Source organism: Pseudophryne corroboree, chromosome 1, assembly GCF_028390025.1.
Source record: "Pseudophryne corroboree isolate aPseCor3 chromosome 1, aPseCor3.hap2, whole genome shotgun sequence".
Taxonomy (NCBI): domain Eukaryota; kingdom Metazoa; phylum Chordata; class Amphibia; order Anura; family Myobatrachidae; genus Pseudophryne; species Pseudophryne corroboree.
The window spans coordinates 216576480-216604252 of NC_086444.1; the positions used below are offsets into that span (position 1 = coordinate 216576480).

At 44.1% G+C, this 27773-nt stretch overlaps 1 protein-coding gene across 1 annotated transcript in view; it reads right to left on the reverse strand.

Annotated features, from left to right (window-relative positions):
• Window positions 1–27773, reverse strand: part of LOC135061669 (solute carrier organic anion transporter family member 4C1-like) — a 303951-nt gene that overhangs the window by 183312 nt on the left and 92866 nt on the right. The window contains exons 2-5 of the mRNA XM_063964073.1: window positions 19872–20135; window positions 17954–18148; window positions 13359–13455; window positions 4841–4962 (exon numbers count right to left, since the gene is read on the reverse strand). Coding sequence (XP_063820143.1) covers window positions 4841–4962; window positions 13359–13455; window positions 17954–18148; window positions 19872–20135 — 678 coding nt within the window. The remainder of the gene's footprint in view (window positions 1–4840; window positions 4963–13358; window positions 13456–17953; window positions 18149–19871; window positions 20136–27773) is intronic.

Consider the following 27773-nt stretch of genomic DNA (forward strand, 5'->3'; position numbering starts at 1 on the left):
CTGCTGCTGCTGCCACTGGGAGATTCAGTCAGGCACTGTGCTCCCCAATCCAGTAACTCTGTCTCCTGGTCCGCCTCTCTGACTGGCCGAGCCTTCCAATCTCCGCCTCCTCTCAGAGGACCACCACCACTATCCATAGGTTTCAGTGCCGGTCTTCAGTGTGCCGTAGTGATGGGTAGCTCATGACTAATTAGTTCAAAATGAACTAATCTTCAAAGTGAACTAGTTCATTCAGTTCACAGCTCTGGCAAAGATTAGTTCATCAGGAAGTAAAGCAAGTGGGAGGAGTTAGACACAGACAGAATAGAGCCTGCAGCTGCATTCGCCTACTCACTGTCTCACTCACTGGATTTTTACTTCCTGAATCTGATGCTGTAAAATAAAAGTTAAAAGTACATCACAGTCCAGCAAATACAGATCTAATTTAAAAAAATTGCATCTGCACTGCCTAGCCAAAGTCTATGTGTGTCTGAGAGTGAGCATGTGTGGTCATGCTGTTCACCTTTCTGTGATACAATCACTGTCCTGCTAGTCCAGATGTCCAAACACTTGCTGCTGCTTCTGGTACTGGCTCCTGAGAATACTGCTGTGTGTTGTATAGGTGCATGTAATACTCATGAGTCAGTACATCTCTACTGCCACAGGTGGCACTGCTGTGCTCAGACATGGTGTGGACTCTGTGGAGCTGATTGAGCTACATTGTCATGATGACTCATGAGTCATTCTCCTTGCAAGTAGTTCAGCAGTTCACTGATTCATACAGATCAGTGATCAGTGATCAGCTGTCTGACTCATACAGTCATAATGAGTCAGTACAGTGCCTCTAAGCTACCATGTGTGTCATTGCTGTGCTCAGGCATATGCATTGTATGGAGCTGTTCCTGAACTACATTGTCATGATGACTCCTGAGTCACTCTCCTTGCAAGTAGTTCAGCAGTTCACTTGTTCAAACAGATCACTGATCAGCTGTCTGACCCATACAGCCATAATGAGTCAGTACAGTGCCTCTAAGCTACCATGTGTGGCACTGCTGTGCTGCTCAGGCATATGCATTGTATGGAGCTGATCCTGAACTACATTGCCATGATTCATTCCCCCAGTATATTAGGTCACAAACTACACTCCCAATCAGCCAAAGATGCAGTGCTGAGTGCTGCATGCTATCCTGTAGGGTCTGATTATTCCACACAGGACATACGGGGTGTCGTACGGTATGCCGGCGCTCGGGCTCCCGGCGACCAGCATACCGGCGCCGGGAGCCCGACCGCCGGCATACCGACAGCGTGACGAGCGCAAAGGAGCCCCTTGCGGGCTCGCTGCGCTCACCGCGCTGCGGGCACGGTGGCGCGCTACGCGCGCCACACTATTTTATTCTCCCTCCAGGGGGGTTGTGGACCCCCACGAGGGAAAATAGTTGTCGTTATGCCGGGTGTCGGGATTCCGGCGCCGGTATACTGTGCGCCGGTATCCCGACATTCGGCATACAGAAGACCACCCGACATACGGGGATATGTATGAACCGTCAAGTGACATAAAGTGGAGCAGTTGCCCCTAGCAACCAATCAGCTTCTGTCACTTTATAGACTGATGAAGATAAATGACAGAAGCTGATTGGTTACTTTGCAACATCTCCACTTTATCTCTCTCTAAGGTCTGTTACATTGGGGCAAAGGGACATTTTTTCTTTTAATTACTGTATTTTAAAAGCAGAAAAAGTGACTTATTACATTACTCTGAATTTGGGTCTTTCACTTGCATATTATGAAGTAAAAATTTGTACCAACAATGGGATTAATATTGTAGACATAGACATGTCACGATAAGGTTGCAATATAAGTTACTGCTTTTCTTAAATATAAAAAAATCTGACATATTAAACATATCTGATCATTTGAACAAGGCTATAACTCCTACAATGAACTAGTATTAGGAATACCTACTCTATGCGTAATAGTCAAGACTAGTTCTAATTCCACCTGTGACTGTATTATTATTTTTTATATACCCCCCTGTATTTGTGTGTACACAAATGGGATGTGTGCGCATTTGGCCATAGAATAACTATAGGTCATAGAATGTTGGGTACTTCTAATAAAGATATAACAAAATAACAATAAAAATCAAAATAATGATCTAATTGTTTATAATAGGTGTAATAGTTGCATCTATGTAAGAAAATATGATTAATATAATAGAAAAAGATTCTGGATGGATAAGACCAACCTCTCCTTGGTAGGAGACATCTGAGTGGCGACTGTATGAATAAATAAATTTGTACATCTATATATATTTATCTGAGTGCACATATATATGTTTTTATATTTATATACCTAATTGTCTCTGTATGTTTAGTATTATTTATTATGAAAGAATTCTGATGTATTGAATATTGATTCTCAAATCTGTGCGATTATATTTATTTATGATTATAAGATTATAAGATGAGCAGACTCTGATTATACTAAGTCCTAATCCGGAAGCTGTGTGGAACGCATCCTGGAAGTTTAGTCTGTCAATGGCTAAGTAACGTCACAACTCGAAATCGAGACGTGAGAAGCAGGCACGTGATTTAGAGAGGCCACGGGTATGTCGTAGTATGCAGACGTGTGCGCTCCACTCGGAAACGAGGCTTGGGAAGGAGACGCTACGCACACCTGCAGGCGGGAGAATGTCCGCTATTTAAACACGACCACGGAGACATGGGGCTATACTTCTCTGAGGAAGCCGCTGAATGCACTAAAGGCGGAGAAACGCGTAAGAGGTCCCTATTACTTGTCTGGTACCGGTCCGATTCTTCATTTACCTGCAGGCACCTTTCCACTGTTTGGACACTCCAGATATGGCACCTATAATGGGATAATCAAAGCACCAGGAGCCGGGAGACACCACTCATGGAACCAAAGGCTTAAGCAGGTTTTTCACTCACTAATCAGTGTGGACCACTGCTATTGTTGTAAAGCTAAAGGAAACAGCATGCTGTACTAATCACTAACATTATCTCTGACGTTTGTTACAACTAATCAGCCAATATCAGTGGCACTAATCATTGCTCTGCTAAATACTTCTAACTACATAGAGTCAAGAGACTAATAATCAGCTGAACTTGAAAAGCCTGTGTACTAACCATTACCAATAAGGCTTGGAACTAAATTACACTTTGTCTAATGCTTTGCAGGACTGACCGGCACGTAGGATGAGATTTGTTATTAACAATTATTGAATTCTTTAAATTGTATTAATAAAGGTACATATCTTTTTAATAAGCACTGCTATTTGTGTATTTAGTTCTAATTCCATTCACTTCTCTCAGTCTCAGAGCCAGTGAGTGAAATTATGAACTAAATGAACTACATGAAGTAATCTTCTGAACTAATATTTTGAGTGAACTAGATCATAATGAACTAATCACCAAAGTGAACTAGATTTCCCATCACTAGTGTGCTGTGCTGGGGGAATGGCACTTCCTCTCCTCTTGTCGCCGCTATGTTTACAGCACAGCTCTTTCTGTGCAGCGCAAGAGAGAGAGAAGTTGCTTCCTCAGCGGCTCACTCGCAACTCCTTTCCAGGGCTAACGGCTCTGCTTTTATACTGTTTGTGGGGGCCACGCGGGCATGCTGTTTCCTGCTCAGTCCTCGAGACACCCGGACCACACTGTCTTGTGCTCCATTCTGTCATCATACCCTATTTAATGTACACTTGTGGCACCTTGTCAGCGCTTTCTCCATTACACAGTGCCACCTCAGTCATTTGTTACACTCCATGAAGGGTACTATTAAACCATTTTAGTACAGGTGTAGTATATTTTTTTTCTTTTGTGGGGGTCAGTCCTCTCTGTCTCCCCCTGTGCATGGACATATGTCCATGCACCCTTTATATACAAAGAATTGAGTGGTCTCTTTTACTCAACAATAATATAATAGATTATCACCTTTCAACGTCACTATAACACTGGGTCACATTTATATAGCACCAGCATATTCTTTAGTGCTTTACAATTGGAATCTACTTGATTTTTTTCAGTTGTTTTAATAAACATTTTACACCATTTCTGAGGGTTCAGGTAATATATATATATATATATATATATATATATATAATACAGGTCAGATTATTTTGATTGTTGGAGTGGTTTATGAGATCTGCTTACTTGCAGCCAAAAAGTCTTAAATAAAAGATGAAATGTAATGAAAGATGAAGAGCACAGGAAAGGACACACTCACAATTTTATCCAACTTGGTGGACCTTACTTGTGTCCACAAATTCTGAATCACAGTACTGAAACAAAAAATCTGGAGTAAAGTACCAACCCCACTGCAATTACTGCAACAGAGCTGAGGAATGTCAGGACACATCTTATGGTGCTGATCTGGGGTAAGGTATATTTGATGCAGAATTTAGCAAGCATTTCCGAATGATTGATGCATCTATACATTTTATATATATATCCTGAAAGATCTTCCTTATTCCTCATCATGTTTCAGTTCTTGCAGTCACACCCATTCTTTCTATAGTTTATTAGCGCCAGCATGGCATTGTATTATTTTATTATTATTATTTTCATTTTTTCAACAATATTCAAATAATACTTTTAATTAATAGTCAACTAATTTAAAATGACTTTTTAAAAATAATTTACTGTGTTCGAAGCTTGTTGCTCACAACTAAAAATTCAAAAAGTTACCCAATTTAGCACAAACATATTCAACGTTCCTGAATTTAGATCGAGCTTTTGAAATTGTTCTAAATTTTAGTAAACTCCAACAAATTGTTTTTAGAATCAATATGCAACTGGTTTTAGCATCTCTAATAAAAATGTTCTCTGCAATGTCAGTTACTAACCTGGTAAGTGTTTTGGAAAGCAGGAGAAAGGTACGATCAGTAGCCATGTCACTAGCCCTACAATTAAAAATCCAGTCCACCATGCACCAAGCCATCGGGGGTCATCTGACAAAAGTGGAACACTTCAAGAAATATATTAACAGAAGATAAATGTCAATGTTATCAATTATGTGTCAGATAAATCAATATTATTCATTCGATGCATTAGTTGCTTAATTAAAATGAAAGGAAAATATAACAATTACATAATACAAGACACTCATCTGTCAGCAGGCACATACTGAGTTGTTTTCTTCTTGATCTATCCATTTCAAATGAAAAAAAAAAAATCAATGGTTTGTGCATTGTACCTGTTGGAAATGTGTGTAAAAAGGTTTGTGGATGTACAGTAGCAGAAATTGTGTATACACAAGTGGGCACCTTAAGACTACACACAGCCCAGGTACTTAGTCAGTGGAGTGGTTTATTGATGTTATATTGTGTATTGCTGTACTCACTGTTATACACACTCTGGTCATGGTGTGACGCTTGAGTGGAACAGGGTGTCATACAGCTCACCAGCCTTAGAGTGTATACAGGTAGCGGTGCAGGATCACAGGAAAGCATTATAGTCGCAGTATATCACAGGTCTCACCAGAGCTAAGTGGAAGACTACTGTCTCTCACTGTGGTGTTCTAACACAGTGACTATGTGGCACATGCACAGTACTTCGGTCAGTAGCCATTTATGTACAGAGAATGAAGCCTCCCTGGAGGATAACATGGAGTCTGCACAGTAGCACACTCTATTTTTCAACAGTAACAACCTCACTAATTCATAATCTTTTTCTTTTCTTTATTCATTATATTTACCTACAGGGGAACATGCTTTAACAACATCTCCTTAAATCTATCTACTAGACTTCCTTTTCCCCACAACTTTACTTTCTATAAAGGGATGCTCTTAAGTCGGGCCTTTGTGTGCATAAATACATATTCAGGACAGTTTATGAGGGCCCACATTTTCACATGTTATTTTAACTGCATACAGTATTTAACAAGTTGTTTCTTAGAACCAGGTAGATTAAGTGATCTCCTTAAGGGTGCCTGGTATTTTTTTTACTGTAACAGATTTTGCTAAACTGATTTTTGTATTCTTAGATTTATTAGGTTTAGTAGTATTGCACAAAAACACCCTTGTAAACATTGGATTATCTACAAGAGGTGCAAGGTGTGCTGTGCATGTGGTCCACTTGAGCCATGTTTCGGTGATGTTTTCAGAATTATAGCATTAGTGTCATATTTCTGAAGAAGCCACCATGAAATATGGAACATGAGGAAAAGGTGGAAGACTTTTGCTAACAGCACTAACAATAATATACAGTACTGTACTGCAAATCTGTGTGTATCTAGCAAATAAAAGAATGGCAAGAAGATAGCAAGGTATATGGCCCTGTGCCTGAGTCTTTATCAACATTTGTGTATAAGCCATATTTTCACAGTGAACGGGGCCCAAACATTTGCACATGGCACTCTTCATGTCTTAAAAGCTTCTGCTTTTAAAGACTGACTTTGAAGAAGATGGAAAGTAAAACAGAAAATATAGTACTGTTACTGACTGACACCAATCAAAACCATTAGTGGTAAAATGCACACCTCAATAACGGGTGTACTATGTTAAGATTCCAGCACTCCTGGTCAGAGGAGATCTTATGGCAAGGACCGGAGCACTGGAACGGAATGCTGGGGAAGGGAGCAGGAAAGAACAATAGCCCCTGGCGCCCTAACTCTGTTGTCTCACCCGTGCTGTCAGAAATCCCTTGCGAGACTATGGTTTCTTAAGCCCTTGGCAGCCGCGTTTGAAGGGCGGATTATGTCTGCCCAACTTCGATGCCCCCCGGTCTTAGTGAGAGACAAAGGGAAATCCGAGACAGGATGATAACAAGAGGCCATCTAACTAAACAAACAAGCCAGGGGCTACGAGCTAACTAAAAACCTAAAGTATGTGCGGAGAAACCGCCAGGGAAAAGGACAACCAAAATCCACTTGTCCAATACTCCTACCCGGCACCGCCGAATACCAGAGTGGACCTGTGGAAGCGGAACCCTCCGCAAATGCTCCAAACACAAAATATAAAAGGTAAAGCGGCCGAGCCGCAACACACGGCAGAGCCGCGACTCACGAACACCACTGGACGTTAAACGGTGATCAGTCAGGACTCCAGGGACGAGATGACAACTCCCGAGTTCAGGACTTCAGAGAACTGGAATGACCGGATACAGCAGGACTGGAAACAGACTCTCAGCAAACAAAGGCAGCATGCAGGAAGCTATTACCGGCGTCTGTGAGAAGCCCTGGGAGTGTATTTAACCAGGAGTCCTCCAATCAGCTGCAACAAGGACTGATTATAATAAATGCCGTGCAGCTGCCTTGCTGCACGGCCAGAGAGCATGTGAACCTATTACTACAAAAAACCCAGCAACGGGGAACACGGTCCGCCAGTGGCGTCCCCGTTGCTAGGGTCCGTGCGGCTCAGCGTGCCCGGCGTCTAGCGTTGCTAGGGAGCCGGCAGCTGTACGCGCATGGCGTCTCTAGTTGCTAGGCGCCGGGCCGCGCAGACAAGCGGACCCCGGCGCCTAACAGTACCCCCCCCCTTGAGGAGGGGTCAAGGAACCCCTAAAGCCAGGTTTCTGAGGAAATTCACGAAAAAATGCCCTCTTGAGCCTCGGGGCATGAAGATCCTTATCCAGGACCCAAGACCTTTCCTCCGGACCATAGCCTTTCCAGTGAACTAGAAAATACAGCCGACCCCGGGACAATTTGGAATCGAGAACCTTCTCTACCAAGAACTCCTGTTGTCCCTGTACATCCACTGGAGATCTACCCTGAGAGATCTTCCGAGGAAATCTACTGGACGAAACGTATTGTTTCAACAGGGAACAATGAAACGTATTTCCAATCCTGAGAGATCTTGGTAAACGTAACCGAAAGGCAACTGGGTTGACTCTTTTAATAATAAGAAATGGCCCAATAAATTTGGGTCCCAATCTAGCCGAGGATTGTCGAAGCCTGATGTTACGAGTCGACAACCATACCCTATCTGCCACCTTAAAAGTGCAAGGACGTCGGAGCCTGTCAGAAAATTTCTTCTCTCAAAAGGCCGCTTTTCTGAGAGCAAGGTGCACTTTTTTCCAAATAGCTCTGAGATGGGAGGTTAAGGGTAGCGAGGAGACTGAGGAATGATGAAAAAAAGAATTAGCTCTGGGGTGAAAACCAAAAACTGAAAAGAATGGAGACTCTTTAGTGGAGGAATGACAAGAATTATTGTAAGCAAACTCCGCCAACGGAAGAAACTCGGACCAATCATTCTGGAGTTTGGCAGAATACAAGCGCAAATACTGTTTCAATGATTGGTTAACTCGCTCGGTTTGCCCGTTGGATTGTGGGTGGTAACCGTATGTTAACGACAATTTCATCTTTAATGAGGCACAAAAACATTTCCAGAATTGTGCGATGAATTGTGGACCCCGATCAGAAACAATATCAGTAGGCAACCCATGAAGTCTGAAAACATGGCGGAGAAACAAAACTGCCAACCCTTGGGCAGAAGGCAATCGGGGAAGAGCAATAAAATGAGCCATCTTGCTAAAACGGTCCACTACCACCCATATGACTCGGAATCCGGCTGAAAGGGGAAGGTCAACCACAAAATCCATGGAAATATGAGACCATGGCCTGAGAGGAACATTTAAGGGCATAAGTTGCCCGATAGGCAAGGAACGGGGAACCTTATGCTGTGCACAGACCTGACATGAATAAACAAACTCCTTAACGTCTTTAGAAAGACCAGGCCACCATACTGAGCGAGAGACTAACTCCAAAGTCTTAGAGATTCCCGGATGCCCGGAAACTTTGTTATCATGGAATTCCGTTAAAACAGTAGCTCTCAAAAACTCAGGGACGTAAAGACGACCAGCAGGAGTATTTCCAGGAGCTTGGTGTTGAAGCTGTTTTAACTGGGTAAATAAATCTTGTGTGAGGCCTGCCCAGATGACCGACGATGGAAGTATGGGGGTAACAGGACTGTTATTGTGAACCGGAAGAAAGCTGTGTGAAAGGGCATCAGCCTTAGTATTCTTGGAACCAGGCCTGAAAGTGATTATAAATTTGAAACGGGTAAAAAATAATGCCCAACGTGCCTGCCGGGCATTAAGCCGCTTAGCCGATTCGATGTATTGCAGGTTCTTATGGTCAGTCAATACGGAAATAGTATGTTTTGCTCCCTCCAGCCAATGCCTCCACTCCTCGAAAGCCCACTTTACCGCCAGTAACTCCCGATTACCAACGTCATAGTTGGATTCAGCGGAGGAGAATTTCCTGGACATAAAGGCACAAGGGTGTAACTCCAGAGACTCCGGATCCTTTTGAGAAAGGATAGCCCCCACTCCAACCTCCGAGGCATCAACCTCCACAACAAAGGGCAATTCCGGATTGGGATGTCTGAGGACTGGAGCCGAGACAAAGGCTTGTTTCAAGGCCCGGAAGGACAACTCAGCTTCACGAGACCAGTTGGTAGGATCCGCTCCTTTCTTTGTCAGAGCTACAATGGGAGCAACCAGGTCAGAAAAAGAATGAATGAACCTCCTATAATAATTCGCAAACCCTAAAAAGCACTGAATTGCTTTTAAATTGGTGGGTTGCGCCCAACAAAGGATGGCCTGGAGCTTCTTTGGTTCCATGGAAAATCCCCGAGGGGAAATAATGTACCCTAAAAAAGATACTTCTGTGACATGAAACTCACACTTCTCCAGCTTGGCATATAAATGATTCTCACGTAACTTTTGAAGAACCAGACGCACCTGGGTAACATGTTGTTCCATTGATTCAGAATAAATCAGGATGTCGTCTAAGTAAACGACCACGAATTTCCCTAGGAAATCACGGAGCACATCGTTAATGAGGTCTTGAAAAACTGCTGGAGCATTAGACAGGCCGAACGGCATAACCAGGTACTCGTAGTGACCCGACTGAGTACTGAAGGCCGTCTTCCACTCATCTCCAGATTTAATTCGGATGAGGTTGTACGCTCCTCTAAGGTCAATTTTAGAAAAAATCACAGCCGAACGTAACTGATCAAAGAGTACAGAAATCAGCGGCAAAGGATAAGTGTTTTTAACTGAGATCTTATTCAGAGCTCTAAAGTCAATGCAAGGTCTAAGCGAGCCATCCTTTTTCTCCACAAAGAAGAAGCCTGCACTTAAAGGAGATTTTGATGGTCTAATAAATCCTTTCTCTAGGCTCTCCTTCACATAATCATTCATAGCCGCAGTTTCTGGCCCGGATAATGCATATAATCTTCCCTTTGGCAAAGCGGCACCAGGAATTAGCTCAATAGCACAATCATAAGGTCGATGGGGAGGCAGAATGTCCACATTGCCTTTGGAAAAAACATCAGCAAACTCCTGGTATTCCACAGGAATGAGTTCGGGAACGATAGCTGCTACCCTGACTGGAAACGTAATACATTCCTTAGCACAAAAGGTACCCCATTGTGAAATCTCCCCTGACCGCCAATCAATGGTGGGATTATGAAAGGCCAGCCAAGGGTGATCCAGAACAACTGGAACTGCTGGGCAATGTGTAAGATAGAACTCGATTTTTTCAGAATGTAGAGCTCCTACTGTAAGTAGTACAGGGGGTGTACGGAGAGAAATAACCCCATTGGACAGCGGACTCCCATCTAAGCCATGCATGGTGACACACCTACCCAAAGGTAACTGAGGAATGCCTAAGGCCTTAGCCCAAGTTAAATCCATAAAGTTTCCTGCAGCTCCACTGTCGACAAAAGCCGACACCAAAGAACTGAGGCTGTCAAAGGAAACCTTAACTGGGACTAAAAGGGAGTTATTCGAGGAGATAAGCTGCAAACCTAGGTGAACCCCCTCACAATTCACCTGGTCAAAAGCGTTTCTCGACTTGTTCGGACAGTTCCGAGCAAAATGTCCCTTACCCCCACAGTACAGACAAAGACCGGATTTTTGCCTTCTGGCTCTTTCCTCAGGGGACAGCCAGGAGAGGCACATCTGCATGGGCTCCTCTATGTCTTCAGGAATGGAATATACATACGGACTTGACCTTATAGGTGCTCCTCTTTCAGCCCTCCGCTCTCTGAGACGACGATCAATCTTAATAGAAAGCGCCATGAGTCTACCGAGAGTCTCAGGAGCGGGGTACTGGAGGAGACTGTCTTTTATAGACTCTGATAAGCCGAGGCGAAACTGACTGCGCAGGGCTGGGTCATTCCAGCCACAGTCGTTCGACCAGCGGCGAAACTCCGTACAGTAAACCTCCGCAGGATTTCTACCTTGTTTGAGAGCGCGCAGCTGACTTTCAGCGGACGCCTCTCTATCAGGGTCATCATACAAAAGCCCTAAAGACTCAAAAAAAGCATCTACTGACAACAACGCAAGATCCTCTGCCCTTAAACCGAATGCCCAGGTCTGAGGATCCCCCTGGAGTAAAGAAATAATTATTCCAACCCGCTGAGATTCAGTACCAGAGAAAGTAGGTCTTAAACGGAAATATAGTTTACAGGATTCCTTAAAATTAAAAAATTATTTTCTGTCGCCAGAAAAACGGTCTGGCAAATGCATCTTTGGTTCAGGGACTACCTTCGGGGAGGCTCGCAAAAGATCTTCCTGCGATCTCACCCGAAGAGAAAGATCCTGAAACATCTGAGTAAGTTCTTGCATCTGGCAGACTAAGAGCTGACCGGAATTTGGCCCTAAACCTGTCGGATTCATGAGGCCGATAACCTCTCACAAAACTGAATGAGAAAAAATTAAACCCCGTTTAATTTTAAGTTTTGGTTTGGCCGGTAATAATGTTAAGATTCCAGCACTCCTGGTCAGAGGAGATCTTATGGCAAGGACCGGAGCACTGGAACGGAATGCTGGGGAAGGGAGCAGGAAAGAACAATAGCCCCTGGCGCCCTAACTCTGTTGTCTCACCCGTGCTGTCAGAAATCCCTTGCGAGACTATGGTTTCTTGAGCCCTTGGCAGCCGCGTTTGAAGGGCGGATTATGTCTGCCCAACTTCGATGCCCCCCGGTCTTAGTGAGAGACAAAGGGAAATCCGAGACAGGATGATAACAAGAGGCCATCTAACTAAACAAACAAGCCAGGGGCTACGAGCTAACTAAAAACCTAAAGTATGTGCGGAGAAACCGCCAGGGAAAAGGACAACCAAAATCCACTTGTCCAATACTCCTACCCGGCACCGCCGAATACCAGAGTGGACCTGTGGAAGCGGAACCCTCCGCAATTGCTCCAAACACAAATATAAAAAGTAAAGCGGCCGAGCCGCAACACACGGCAGAGCCGCGACTCACGAACACCACTGGACGTTAAACGGTGATCAGTCAGGACTCCAGGGACGAGATGACAACTCCCGAGTTCAGGACTTCAGAGAACTGGAATGACCGGATACAGCAGGACTAGAAACAGACTCTCAGCAAACAAAGGCAGCATGCAGGAAGCTATTACCGGCGTCTGTGAGAAGCCCTGGGAGTGTATTTAACCAGGAGTCCTCCAATCAGCTGCAACAAGGACTGATTATAATAAATGCCGTGCAGCTGCCTTGCTGCACGGCCAGAGAGCATGTGAACCTATTACTACAAAAAACCCAGCAACGGGGAATGCGGTCCGCCAGTGGCGTCCCCGTTGCTAGGGTCCGTGCGGCTCAGCGCGCCCGGCGTCTAGCGTTGCTAGGGAGCCGGCGGCTGTACGCGCACGGCGTCTCTAGTTGCTAGGCGCCGGGCCGCGCAGACAAGCGGACCCCGGCGCCTAACATACTAGGAGTGGCTGGCTGTCGGGATCCCGGCGCCCATCATACTGGCGCCAGGATCCCGATAGCCGGCCAATGTCAGCAGCGCGGGGCGACGGTAAAAGAGCGCCTTGTGTGCACAGTGGTGTGCTATGCATGCCACGCTATTTATTCTCCCTCCAGTGGTGTCATGGACGCCCCAAGAGGGAGAATAGTTGTCGGTATCCTGGCAGTCGGGATCCCGGTGGTGGTATGCTGAGCGCCGGGATCCCGACAGCCGGTATATTGAGTGCCACCCCTCAATAACATGAGATACCCACCAACATGATGCTCAATTATATCCCCTTTTTTCTATGCCTACTTCCTCCTCAAGCCTCATTTCCTGTTATGCTCTGTTCCACCTGATCTATTTGACCAATAGTCCCATATACTTTATTTTGTCTCGAGTTTACGCTGCATGAACAATAGATGTCAGACTTCTGACTTCCGTAAAGAAAAAGTTAATTATTGCTGTAGGTAAATTAAAAAGTTGTGGACACTCAGACATGATCACTGAGGTATTCTTCTTCTATACGGTTTATTATGAAGAGTTCCACTAAAAAATATAATGAGGGTCATTCTTAATGTTTTTTATATCATTTTAGAAATTTCCCAAGCATTCTGGATAATGGATCCAAAACCTGTATGCAATATTTATAGTGAAAAACTTTACTTGCCTTGATAATTTTTCAAAATCAATGTAAATATCCAACAGCTCTCCACCTATCAAATATCCAACTGCAGGGCCCACTATACCCATTCCATATGCAATACCTGGAACAAAAAGAAGTCATTAAAAAAAACAAATTATGCTGTCAACATACATTGAATATACATATTTGTAGCACTAGTGTTTTCTCGCTCTTGTGCTGAGCCTATTTTGGCATGTTTTCAGCTGGTCACACGCCAACATCAATTTCAGTAATTTGTTTCTGCAGAAGCCACACACTTTATATCTTTTTTTTTTATATAAATACTTTGAATTCTCTAACATAGCAAATACAATCTACCCAAAATGGTCATAAAGGTATTTTTTTCACTGAAACTGCAAGAAAGTGAACTGAAGGCAAAAGTTTGTACAGATATGACCCCATCAGCTTTCCCGCCATGTGAGTGCGCATTGTGGGTGCGACTCATTCACGGGAGCGTGGGCACCATGCGATCCTATGGAACGCGGGTGCATACGAAATACACAATCTCTCACATAGGGGGACATGTACTAAGCGGTGATAAAAGTGGAGAAGTGAGCCAGTGGAGAAGTGGCCCATGGCAACCAATCAGCATTGACGTAACATTTAAAATTTGCATACTGTAAACATATACAGAGCAGCGTATTGGTTGCCATGGGCCACTTCTCCACTGGCTCACTTCTCCACTTTTATCACTGCTTAGTACATGCCCCCCATAGTTCCAAGATGGCTTCACATATACTCAGTGGAGATTTCAGTGGTCATCTTGGGATAGAACATGAATCATCCCTATACAACAGGAATACTGGAGTCTGCACAGTAGCGCACTCATCTTTCAATGTTTCCTTCAGCACTGAGGCTCTGTGAAGAGCAATACTCATCTAACAGGGCTGGTTATTTGATTTCCACTTGGGCCACTTCATTGATGAAGATTCCTATTGTACCACTTCAGGAAAAAAAGAGTTGGGAATTTAATAAACCATATAAGTAATGGCAGGGGTTTGGGGTGCATACCCTAGGATCTACGATATGCTGCTAATTAATGCTATTTGATATAATAAAATAGATTTCAAGGACTGGATCTTACATTTCATGGCTGGGAACACTTGCTGCAGTAATAATTTATTAGTGAGAATTCTAAATATATTTCAAAATCAACTCTCCCAATCAGCATACTTACAGTGTTCTAGAGAGCATTGTAGTATTGCATCTAGATTTGTCTGGTTGGGTAAGAGGCCTAAGGTTTAAGAAGTTGCCCATGGCAACCAATCAGCTGCTATGTATAATTTTATAGAATGCATTTGATAAATGTTACCTCATTGGTAATTGGTTGCCATGGGTACCTCTCCACTCTTTTCATTGTTTCATACATCTACCCCTGTATTCTATTTTCTTGCTCAGGCCTAAAGATAGACCCCCATTGGCACACCTTCCCACCACACTATGTTTCACACTTTCCATTTGCAACTCTTGTACATATGTATACAAGCTCATAGTTAATCTTAAAGCATCCAGCAAATGAATTATAAAAAAAAAAAAAATACATTTTAACTTTAGCAGGATGATTTCCTGTGGGCTGTCACTCTGATTTACTTGTCATTAGCCCAGGTTGACCAGCACTGGGACAGTGGTAGGGGGCATGTTTTAAAGATTTATTTATTCTCTGTAGCTTTGCTTCCGTTTATTTCAATAGCCAAATCATTCCAATGGCATACATGTTTGTAGGGAAAATGATTGAAAGCACATTTAAATAAATGCCCATTGAAATGAATTGGAAATAGTCTCTTCTCATTGTTTTTTAAGGCAATATTGAGTGTCCAAAGTCAGCAAGATTATTTTGGGAGATTTACTAAATCACGTATTGGCATATTCCCTTAACGATTGGTTTTGGAGACTTTAAAAAATCTATTTGCAATTAACCAAATCTAGGATGTAAATTGTATTTGCAGGTCCACTGAAGTGTGCTGGGGGGGACTTGTTTGTTTTTTTCTTATCTAAATTAACTCCTCCATTACATGCACCTGTAATGCACCAATAAACTGATTGAGCAACTGCTATTCTTTGTATGTATATATGTATATATATATATATATATATATATATATATTTATATATGTATAAGGTACATCTTTACCAGAGGGCTACAGTGGGCAGAAGCACCCAGATCATGGCATACATGGATTTAATGCTAATTAAAAAGAACAGCATGAGCAGATCATTTCAAGGCAATTTACAACTTGTTGATTGATAAGCCAGTTTAACCAATATCAGTAGCACTAGAATTAATCAGCGCAAATAATTACTGTCAGGGCAGAGTGATGAGCTTGGTAGTGGTGTTATTCATATGCTATAACTTTCATAGCTACCAGATACAGTATGTACCATACTGAGCATTTAGGCCATATTCTGGAACAGAGTTTTTACCAGCATTAACCTGGCAGAAGTTGAGTGGATTCTTTGTGGGAGACAGTACTGCATCCCACCTGTACTATTAAATCACTATATATTGGTGGTACATTTTTTTGTCTGTCACTGTCTGTATGTTATATATTCAAAGTCAGGGCCGTAACTACGTGTGTGCCAAGTGGGCCTGGCACACAGCGCAGTTGCCCTGAGGGTGCACGGCCAGCAGCATGTAATGAGTCAAATTGACTCATTACATGCCGCATCTGCTGTGTGCCATGCGCCGCCACCGCGCTGTGGAGGAGAGAGCAGCGCCGGGCAGCGGAGAAGGAGGAGGAGGGAGGGGGACTGGAGCCGCAGCAGCGCTATTTCATTGGTAGTAAGCGCCGCTGCAGCAGTCCTCCATCCTAGCATCCACAGCAGCGCCGGGCAGCTAATACGGAAGGAGAGGGGACAGCTGCAGCGGCGCTTACTACCAATGAATAGCACTGCTGCGGATCCAGTCCCCCTCCCTCCTCCTCCTTGTCCGATGCCTGCACCAAGGGAGCTGCCAGCACAAGGAGCCTGTCAGCGGGGAGATGGTAAGTATATATATCTCTCTCTTTCTCTCTCTTTCTCTCTCTCTCTCTCTCTCTCTCTCTCTCTGGGACACTGTCTGCCATAATGTGTAAAAAGGGGGACACCATCTTCCGTAATATGTAAAAAGGGGGCCTGGCTGCCGCAATGTGTAAAAAGGGGGCCTGGCTGCTGCAATGTGTAAAAAGGGGGACTGGCTGCCACAATGTGTAAAAAGGGGGACACTATCTGCCTTAATATGTAAAAAGGGGGCCTGGCTGCCGCAATGTGTAAAAAGGGGGACTGGCTGCTGTAATGTGTAAAAAGGGGGCCTGGCTGCCGCAATGTATAAAAAGGGGGACTGGCTGCCGTAATGTTTAAAAAGGGGGACACCGTCTGCCATAATATGTAAAAAGGGGGCCTGGCTGCCGCAATGTGTAAAAAGGGGGACTGGCTGGCGCATTGTGTAAAAAGGGGGATGCTGGCTGCTGCAATGTGTATAAAGGGGGACACCATCTGCCATAATGTGTAAAAATGGGGACGCTGTCCGCTGTAATGTGTAAAAAAGGGACGCTGTCTGCCGTAATGTGTAAAAAGGGGGACGCTGTCTGCCGTACTGTGTAAAAATGGGGACGCTGTCTGCCGTAATGTGTAAAAAGGGGACGCTGTCTGCCATAATGTGTAAAAAAGGGGACGCTGTCTGCCGTAATGTGTAAAAAGGGGGACACTGTCTGCTGTACTGTGTAAAAATGGGGACGCTGTCTGCCATAATGTGTAAAAAGGGGACGCTGTCTGCCGTAATGTGTAAAAAGGGGGACGCTGTCTGCCGTAATGTGTAAAAAGGGGGACGCTGTCTGCTGTAATGTATAAAAGGGGCTCTACCTGGTGTAGTGGCGCTACTGTGCTGCGTAATTTGAATAATGGAGACTACTGTGTACCGTAGTATGAATTGCTATTATTTTGTGGCCATGCCCCTTCCTCATAAAGCCATGCCCCTATATATTTTCCGCGCCTACGGCGCGCACTGCCCCTATCTTACATGGGGGGGGGCAATGTCGTTTCTTGCACACAGCGCTAAAATGCCTAGTTACGGCACTGTTCAAAGTAAAATAATGGCACCCATCCCCAAAGATCCATTTCACACAATTTCATACTGCTGTTTCCTTTGTTCAGATACCAAGATGTTGGAGGCCCAAAAAGACAAAGAAAGCTTTTCCTGTCTTGTCTCCACTAGAGTGAAAGATTGTTTCCAAAAGTGATTTTCCATGTAAATGTTTAGGATATTATGAATTATGGTGTTTGTGAATATCCACCCAAATAGGGAAAAAACTGTGACGATAAATTGAAGAAATAAAATGTTGAAAACATATTATGGTAATGACAACAAAAATAATAAACAGCTTTTGGATATAGTTAAAATGTCTCTTAGCCATGAGAGATTGATTATAAACTCACTGGCCTTGAATGTATTTTGAAATGGAAAAGAGTGACAGAATTAATTCTTGCATGATAAACAGTTTTAATACAGAGTTAATACAGTACCCATTATTATACAACGGATACTATGGTATAAAATTGACCTAATAAAAGTATCCAAATTCTAGATATTAGTAAGGTTTAATTACCTATGTACAATGAGGATTTATGGGTTGGAAGGTTGTCATCAAAAAATGCAATTCCTAGTGTATACAAGGGAGTTCCTCCGACTCCCATTAGCAGCTGACCCAAAATAAAGACGTAGAGGTAGTTTGATAGATGGGAATAGTTTTTGCCAGTGCAGATCTCCGTACTACTGCTGTTTCCTGATGCTGTGCAGAAATCTAAGAAAGTAGACACACGGTTCATTAGACAGGCAATGACTGTCGATCATACACTTTCATCACTCACTTTGCGGCTTGTAAAGTATATAGACTTAAAACCAGTGACAGTCAACCGTATAATCTTCACTTGCCACATAGGTGATCTGTTAACCTTAATCTTAGTAATAAGTTAAAAGATACATTTTGTCAAAGGAGACACATATGGACATATCAGTAACATAACAGACAATAATATATCAGCAGGCATTTTAAATAAGTCTTACAAGCTAGGCCGCGTATGACAGCTCAGATGGCTATCTGTGACCCTATGGCTGCCTGTTGTCCGTTACTCCCGTAAAGAAATTATTGATTATGCAGTATATAAGCAGGGAAATATTAAATTATGTGTAAATATGTATTCAGTCTATATTTAAATTTGAGTACATTTTAGAAATGTAAACAGTTACATCTAAAATTAAGTATATATGAACCATGCACATACAACATGAGATTTATGAATATATTTAAGAAGGTAAGATCCTAAAAGCTCCCCAAAATCTTCCATCAAAATTACTACTTGTTTACCTAGACCAAACTGTAAGGGAGTTTACAGTTGAACACGTGTCCAACATTCAAGTGAACATTCTGTTTTGCTTTTCTGCAGATGTAGTAAGAATGCATAAACTATTGCTTTAAACATACTGTAGAATTAAGCCTTAAAAAAATTATTAGGTGGAGACAGTAAAAGAATGTTAAAGCACCAGCCAATCAGCTTCCTAACTGCCATGTTACAGGATGTGTTTGAAAAATGACAATTAGGAGCTGATTGGTTGATACTTTGTCACTCGCTATCCATCTCCACTTTATCACCTTTTAAGAGTTTTGGGCCTCAGTAACATACAAGTTGCATTTGCAACCCCCTACACATAGAGAGGCAGAACAGAGAAGTGTGCAAGTGTAACTGAAGTAGGGTACTAAGTGTTCCCTGGTCATGCTGAGTAGGACATATCATTATTATTCCAGGTGTATCTCCTGGAGGGTTGGTGTTTGAATACCAGCAGTGGCCAGGATCCTGGAGGTCAGAATACCTACCCCAGGATCCCGGCCACCAGAATGCCGGCAGTGGGGCAAGTGCTAGAAAGCCCTTTGCGGGCTCGCTGCGCTCGCCATACTGCAGACTTGGTGGCTCGCTTTAATCACCACAGGTTCTATTCTCACTCTATGGGTGTCGTGGACACCCAGAAGTGGGAATAGCCCTGGCGTCGCTGCCGGCATTCTTGGCGGTTGGGATCTCAGCATCGATATTCTGACTAGCGGAATACCGTCCACTGGGATATTGACTACACCACCTCCTGGGTGCTCAACACCTGGTGCAAAGGTACATGTCTATGATAGTAATCATCAGCACAGACTTTTGCAGTGAGTTTTACAGTGATTCGATGGTGAGTGTGATGCGACCGGATTTGCAGCTGTCCGCTGACTGAGGGACATTTGTAGCATGGCGTACACATGTGATCGCACACTTGCACGAGCGAATTTACACTCCCCTTGGGTGGCAACTATCTGAACGCATGACAACAAAATTAGCAGCAAAGGGATCAGGTCTGAATTACCAGTAAAGACACTGTGTTATAACTGGAAGAACAGCCTCACGAGTCCTTATTTCCAGTACCTGTTTTAAAATATCATGAATTATTTCTTTCCCACATTTGATTGCATGTCCGCAAAAAAAGTATTAGCTTACCATTATATTTGTTCCCAAACTCATATCTTCCACTAGTAAAATGAGGCAATGAAAAAACTATTGCTCCCAATCCAATCATTATAGCTGAAAAGGCAAGCCACCTTGGTTTGTGTCCTCGTTGTCCATAAAAAGACACGAAAAGTGACAAAAGACAAAATGCAATGTCGTAGCTGGCGGAGATTAACCCGGTAAGGGAACTATTCAAATCATAACGTTTCTCAATAGTGGAAATAACGACATTTACCAAGCCATTGACCGCGGTACCTGCAAAAGAAAGATAAAGGATTAGCGCAAGAAGCAGCAGTTCTACAGACATTTTGTAACGAGGGGCAGATTTATTAAGCCTGGTGAAGTAATAGAGTTGAAGGTGATAAAGTCCCAGACAATCAGCTCCTAACTGCCATGTCACAGGCTGGGTTTGAAAAATGACAGTTAGGAGCTCATTGGCTGGTACTTTATCACCTTCCACTTTATCACTTCACCAGGCTTAATGAATCTGCCAAAAGATATTTAAAACATGTATTAAAATTACTTTTCATGAATTACAGAAAGTTATATTTCTACAAGAAATGATACTGCATAACAAGTATTTTGGGGGTAGGTATATAAAACTCCTTTGCCTTTTCTATATAGAAAAACCTTTGAAAGGAACTAGACTGGAGTCAATTTCTTAGATTTGCAAATGTTACCTGTACAGACAGGAATAATTTTACCTTACAAAATACTTTAGTGATAGATCCCCATAGTTACAGTATGTTTCCTGGAGTATCTAGTTTTAATGCAACAAAATAAATTCTACTAAACATGGCCATACCTAGGTGTATATGGAGTGGGCTCCGCACATGGCGCTGCAGGGTAGGGGGCGCTGTTGGCAGCACTTGTCAATTATCAGTTTTAATTACTTTCACTTGCAGCTTCCCTCCTTTTCAAAGCCCAGCATCTCCTGACCGTCCCTGTCTCCTACCCCCACCCCTTCTGTCACCAATACCTGTACAGCATTCATGGACTTGACTTGATAGATCTCTTTTGTTCAATCGCACTGTCCTTTATTACATTTGGTGATGCTGATGTGCCTGGGATTCAAACCCGTTACATATGGCATTGCAGTCAGATCAGCGCCGTAACTAGGCATTTTAGAGCTGTGTGCAAGAAACAGCATTGGCGCCCCCCCCATGCAAGATAGGGGCAGTGCGCATCTTAGACGCGCAAAATATATAGGGGCGTGGCTTCATGGGGAAGGGGTGTGGCCACAACATAATACCAATTCATACTACAGTGCACAGTAGTCTCCATTATTAAAATTACACCGCACAGTAGCGCCACTACACCAGGTAGAGCCCCCTTTTACACATTACAGCAGCCAGTCCCCCATTTTACACATTACGGCAGACAGAGTCCCCCTTTTGCACATTACGGCAGACAGCGTGCCCTTTTTACACATTACGGCAGACAGCATCCCCCTTTTTACACATTACGGCAGACAGTCCCCCTTTTTACACATTACGGCAGACAGCATCCCCTTTTTACACATTACGGCAGACAGCATGCCTTTTTTACACATTACGGCAGACAGCTTCCCCCTTTTTACACATTATCGCAGACAGCGCCCCCCTGAACATTACGGCAGACAGCGTCCGCCTTTTTACACATTACGGCAGCCAGTACCCCTTTTTACACATTGTGGCAGACAGAATAGATAGATAGATAGATAGATAGATAGATAGATAGATAGATAGATAGATAGATAGATAGATACTTACCATCTCTCCCCGCTGGCTCAGGCAGTCAGGCACCTCGTTACAGGCTTCATGCAGCACATCCCGAGCAGGGGAGAAGGTGGAGGAGGGAGGGGGACTGGAGCCACAGTAGCGCAGTGTAATTGGTGGTGGCGACGCTGCAGCAGTCCCTCTCCTTCCGCATTGGCTGGCCACCGCCGCTGTGAATGCTGGGATAAGGGAAGCGCATCCCAGCATTCACAGCAGTGCCAGGCAGCCAATGCGGAAGGAGAGGGGCTGCTGCTGCAGCGGCACCACAACCAATTGCATAGCACTGCGGCGGCTCCAGTCCCCCTCCCTCCTTCTCCTCCTCCCCTGACTCCGGAGCTGCTCCTCTCCTCTTCTCGTGAAAATAAGGGGACTGCGATGAACGGCAGCACGCGTATAGGGGCATGGCTTCATGGGGAAGGGGCGTGTCCACAAAATAATACCAATTCATACTACGGTGCACAGTAGTCTCCATTATTCAAATAACGCTGCAAGGTAGCGCCACTACACCAGGTAGAGCCCATTTTTACACATTACGGCAGACAGCGTCCCCCTTTTACACATTACAGCAGACAGCATGCCTTTTTATACATTACGGCAGACAGTCCCCCTTTTTACACATTACAGCAGGCAGCGTCCCCTTTTTACACATTACGGCAGACAGTCCCCCTTTTTACACATTACAGCAGGCAGCGTCCCCCTTTTTACACATTAGGCAGACAGTCCCCCTTTTTACACATTACAGCAGGTAGCGGCCCCCTTTTTACACATTACAGCAGGAAGCATCCCCCTTTTTACACATTACAGCAGACAGTCCCCCTTTTTACACATTACGGCAGACAGCGTCCCCCTTTTTACACATTACAGCAGACAGCATCCCCTTATTACACATTATGGCAGACAGCATCCCCCTTTTTACACATTACGGCAGGCAGTCCCCATTTTACACATTACAGCAGACAGCATGCCTTTTTACACATTACGGCAAACAGTCCCCCTTTTTATACATTACAGCAGGCAGCATCCACTTTTTACACATTACGGCAGACAGTCCCCCTTTTTACACATTACGGAAGACAGCGTCACTCTTTTTACACATTACGGCAGACAGCGTCCCCTTATTACACATTATGGCAGACAGCGTCCCCCTTTTTACACTTTACAGCAGACAGTCCCCCTTTTTACACATTACGGCAGCCAGTGTCCCCCTTTTTACACATTACGGCAGCCAGTGTCCCCCTTTTTACACATTACGGCAGCCAGCGTCCCCCTTTTTACACATTACGGCAGACAGCGTCCCCCTTTTTACACATTATGGCAGCCAGTCCCCCTTTTTACACATTGTGGCAAACAGAAGAGTGAGAGAGAGAGAGAGATACTTACCATCTCTCCCCGCTGGCAGTCAGGCTCCTCGTGCAGGTAGATCCATTCCCGGGCAGCGGAGAAGGAGGGGGACTGGAGCCGCAGCAGCGCTATGTAATTGGTGGAGGTGCCACTGCAGCAGCCCCTCATCCTTCCCTGCCTCCGGCGCTGCTGCTCTCCTCCAGCGCGGCGCACGGCAAGGCAATTTGACTCACTACAAGCCGCTGGCCGTGCGCCCTCAGAGCAACTGCGCTGTGTGCCAGGCACACTTGGCACACAGGTAGTTACGGCGCTGGCTGGATGCTCAGTGGTGTGTGAGTGGAGGTTACTCCATACAGCTGATGACTTAACAAGAGGATTGATTTATTAACCAGGTAGAAACATGTAGCATATAACACAAGGTTAATAACAGGTACAGGTGGTAGAGGTATGCCAGTTGCAACATGGAGCTGTGAATGCCAAATTGCTTTCTCACAAATATTTAAAATGCCCGCTCTAATATATATTGTAAACGCCTGCACCTCTTATTACCATATCCCATGAATGTGCGCTATATATCGCAAAACACTGCATCCCATAAGAGAAAACAATACACCCACACATTATCTGAGTTCCAAAGCTCATTGATGTATATATTTGTTATTAAAAGGATATGGATTCAATATATTACAAAGTACAGTATACCTATAGTTACATGGTTACAACTCACACAGTAAGCAGTTAAAACATACAGTTACAGTCACAGTTACATAGAGTTACATACAGTTACAGGCCAGCATACAATACCATTATCCTTAAGTTCTATAAATTCATCTTTCCATATCACTCTCTCTCTCTCTCTGTAAATAAATACAGGAACTGGTCTGCCAGCAACTCCTTCATCCTCTGGTACCAAAAAAGCAACTGACCTCCTGTGTGGTCAGCAATGTGTTATCTAGTTTCTGGGGGAGGGGACTCATTCATGATGAGTCACTAGTCTCTTTGTATATGCTGAACAGGTTCAGCCTTGGGGACGTCCAAAGGGGCTGGCCTGAGCTTCCTGTCCACTACCTGTTTGGAATATCTATTGTTCTAATAAAAGTGATTTTAGCTTACATACATTTAATCATAATTATTTGTTGCAATGTCCTACAACTTTATAACAAGTATCAAATGAATCTACACATTAATCTGGTTGCTTTAATAGTAAATATGACCGGTCTATCTTGCTTCATTCAAATAATACACATACATGACATTACTTCATTATATAATTTTAAATCATCATGATGTCTGGCGCTTGATATTATTATAATGATGTACTGCATGAAATAAGTGTCGAATCCATCTCTGTGGCATGTCCGTGTGTTACCATATATTGCTGTGCTTGCTGCACGTATTTGCAAATATAGCGACTTATATGTGTGTAGTTTGTATGTTATTTTTATGTAATATTTTTTACTTCGACAGAGCATACAGAGTATGCTGGTCATTGTAGTGTGCCAGGTATGGTATATACACGCACTGTATGTGATGCAGCAGGAACTCTAATACAGCATATAATGTGTGGTGGTGGCTATCTTTGGTGGGTATCCAAACTATATTTAGACCTGGTTAGAAATATTTAACAGGTCATAGGTCCAGGTAGGCTACTGCCGATACAGTATAGAGTGCGAAGTACCAAACAGTGTGCAAAGGCAGCTAGTTGTGTAGTAAACTATAAGAGGCTTTTCCCACCTCCAGCATAAAATGCAGAAAAAGACGATACATAGGTTAGATCAGGAGAAACTCTCAAGCATGTCACAAGCGTTTTACCGGAAAAAGAGGTAATATGCAAACATAGTGTGATACTGTATAAAAATAAAATAAAAATTCTTACATCACAACCACAAGTCATAACTTATATCACATAGGTCAAGTTAAAAGCAATTAAAAATACACAAAAACCACACAATTGTGGTGAAGACATTCACTGGTAGGACTGCCCTCCTTAACAATGACAATAGTAATGGCTGATTGCCGGCTGGTAGTGAGAACTGGCTCACATCAGTTCTAAAAGCATGAGTACTCCAGAGTATATCACCAGGCTGCAGCAAGGGGATTCCCTGGTCTCAGAACTCCTTCACACGCCGGATCAGTCCAAACGCCTCGTTGTCTGCATGCAGGGGGTCATTCCAAAGAGCACCCACACGTTCCGACCCTCCCCGGGCCTTTCTCAAGGTCAGCTCCAATGTGGGTGTCTCACAAGTTTTGTTTTCCTTTTACACGCTCCTGCTCTGCTTGTAGGCATAAGGAGGATATTCTTCTTCCAGCCAGGCATGTTCCACAATGTACAGCTCTCATTCAGGGGTTGCGGCACCTTTGGCACATATCACTTCGGAGTGCTGGGGAGGGCGCTGGGAGACGGTCACCGGCAGCTAGTACTGCTGTAGCCCTGTGTGCCCGTCACTTGCTTGCTGCGCTCCGTGTTTCCAGGGAGAGGGCTTGGCGGCCGGCGGCAGAGCACGGAAGGCACAGTGTAGTAGGAGGAACAAGTCTACTGCCGCTGAACAGAAGTAGGCTCCTCTCACTCCCTGCATGGTGATCACACTGATTGGATCTGATATAGGGGGTCATTCCGAGTTGATCGCAGCTGTGCTAAGTTTATCACAGCTACGATCATAAACTCAGACATGCGGGGGGACGCCCAGCACAGGTCTAGTCCACCCCGCATGTCAGTGCCGGCCCCCACGCACAAATACAAAAGCATCGCACAGCGGCAATGCCTTTGTATTTGAGGAGTAACTCCCAGCCAATGCTGCTCCTGCGGCTGGCCGGGAGTTACTCGTCGCTCCAGCTGGCTGCAGCCGCCGCCGCCCGCCACCCCAACGGTCCGGCCATGCCTGCGTTGGCCAGACCACTCCCCCTAAACGGCAGCTTAACGCCGCCGTTCAGCCCCCCTCCCGCCCAGCGACTGCCTCTGTCTCAGAGGCGATCGCTGGGCACCGATGACTGCCATGCGCTGGCACACTGCCGTGCGGCGCATGCGCAGTTCCGACCCGATCGCTGCGCTGCGACAAACTGCAGCGAGCGATCGGGTCGAAATCACCCCCATAGTTGATAAACTTAGAAATCAATATGGGATTTGGATGAATCTAATTGGGCAAGATGCATCATCACTTGCAGAGTGATAAAACAGAAAAAGAAAAAGTGCCAGCAGTCAGCCCTAATTGTCATTTTTCAAACACAGCCTGTAACATGACAGTTTAGAACTGATTGGCTGGTACTTTATCTTGCCTATATCTATGACATGCACTGCTTATTGCTTCTTATTAATAGTTTAATTCTGTACACCATTCAATATATGCTCAAAGACTTTAGCTTATAAACAAAGATAAGATAAAATGTCCTGCTCAAGGCTTTGTGCAGAATGTTCCAAGATGTTCTAGGCACAGATGAGATAAGAATGTATCAGAATGCCGCAGACAAACAGACATCAAGACAAGTTCAAGCTATAGTATGTATCATAATATGTATCTTTATGTCATGTGATGTGATTATTTGGGTTAGTAACTGTAACAGTATACAATCAGGATGTATAGTAAACATATGTTGAGTGTTAACTCTGCATTAACTTGAGCTGCATGATTTTCTTGCTATATTTCAATGAACGAGCATATCATTTTGGCATTTGTCCTTCATACGGTTTATTTACTACGAATATTGCCGTGACAACCCCCCACCCCCTCCTGGGAATTGCGAGTGCCCTACTTGAAAATATCCTGTGAGTGCAGGGAACAGAACCTGCAGCTGATTGATGTGGCCAATATGGATCCTAACAAAAAAATTGGCACAAGAGATGAGCGGGTTCGGTTCCTCGGGATCCGAAACCCCCCCACCCCCCACCCCCACACCGAACTTCGCCTTGCTCGATTAACACGAACGCGCCCGAACGGCATCATCCCGCTGTCGTATTCTCGCGAGATTCATATTGCATATAAAGAGCCGCGCGTCGCCACCATTTTCACTCGTGCATTGGAGATGATAGTGAGAGGACGTGGCTGCGTTCTCTCAGTTTCTGTGTTCAGTGTGCTGCAAATATCTGTGCTCAGTGTGCTGCAAATATCTATGTTCTCTGCCTGAAAACGCTCCATATCTGTGCTGCATTGTAGTTGTGCGCAGTATATAGTAGGAGGACAGTGCAGAATTTTGCTGACCACCAGTATATATATAGCAGTACGGTACAGTAGTCCATTGCTCTACCTCTGTGTCGTCAAATATACTATCCATATCTGTGCTACATTGTAGTTGTGCGCAGTATATAGTAGGAGGACAGTGCAAAATTTTGCTGACCACCAGTATATTTATAGCAGTACGGTACAGTAGTCCATTGCTCTACCTCTGTGTCGTCAAGTATACTAGTATCCATATCTGTGCTGCATTGTAGTTGTGCGCAGTATATAGTAGGAGGACAGTGCAAAATTTTGCTGACCACAAGTATATATATATATAGCAGTACGGTACAGTAGTCCATTGCTCTACCTCTGTGTCGTCAAGTATACTAGTATCCATATCTGTGCTGCATTGCAGTTGTGAGCAGTATATAGTAGGAGGACAGTGCAGAATTTTGCTGACCACCAGTATATATATAGCAGTACGGTACAGTAGTCCATTGCTCTACCTCTGTGTCGTCAAGTATACTAGTATCCATATCTGTGCTGCATTGTAGTTGTGTGCAGTATATAGTAGGAGGACAGTGCAGAATTTTGCTGACCACCAGCATATATATAGCAGTACGGTACAGTAGTCCATAGCTCTA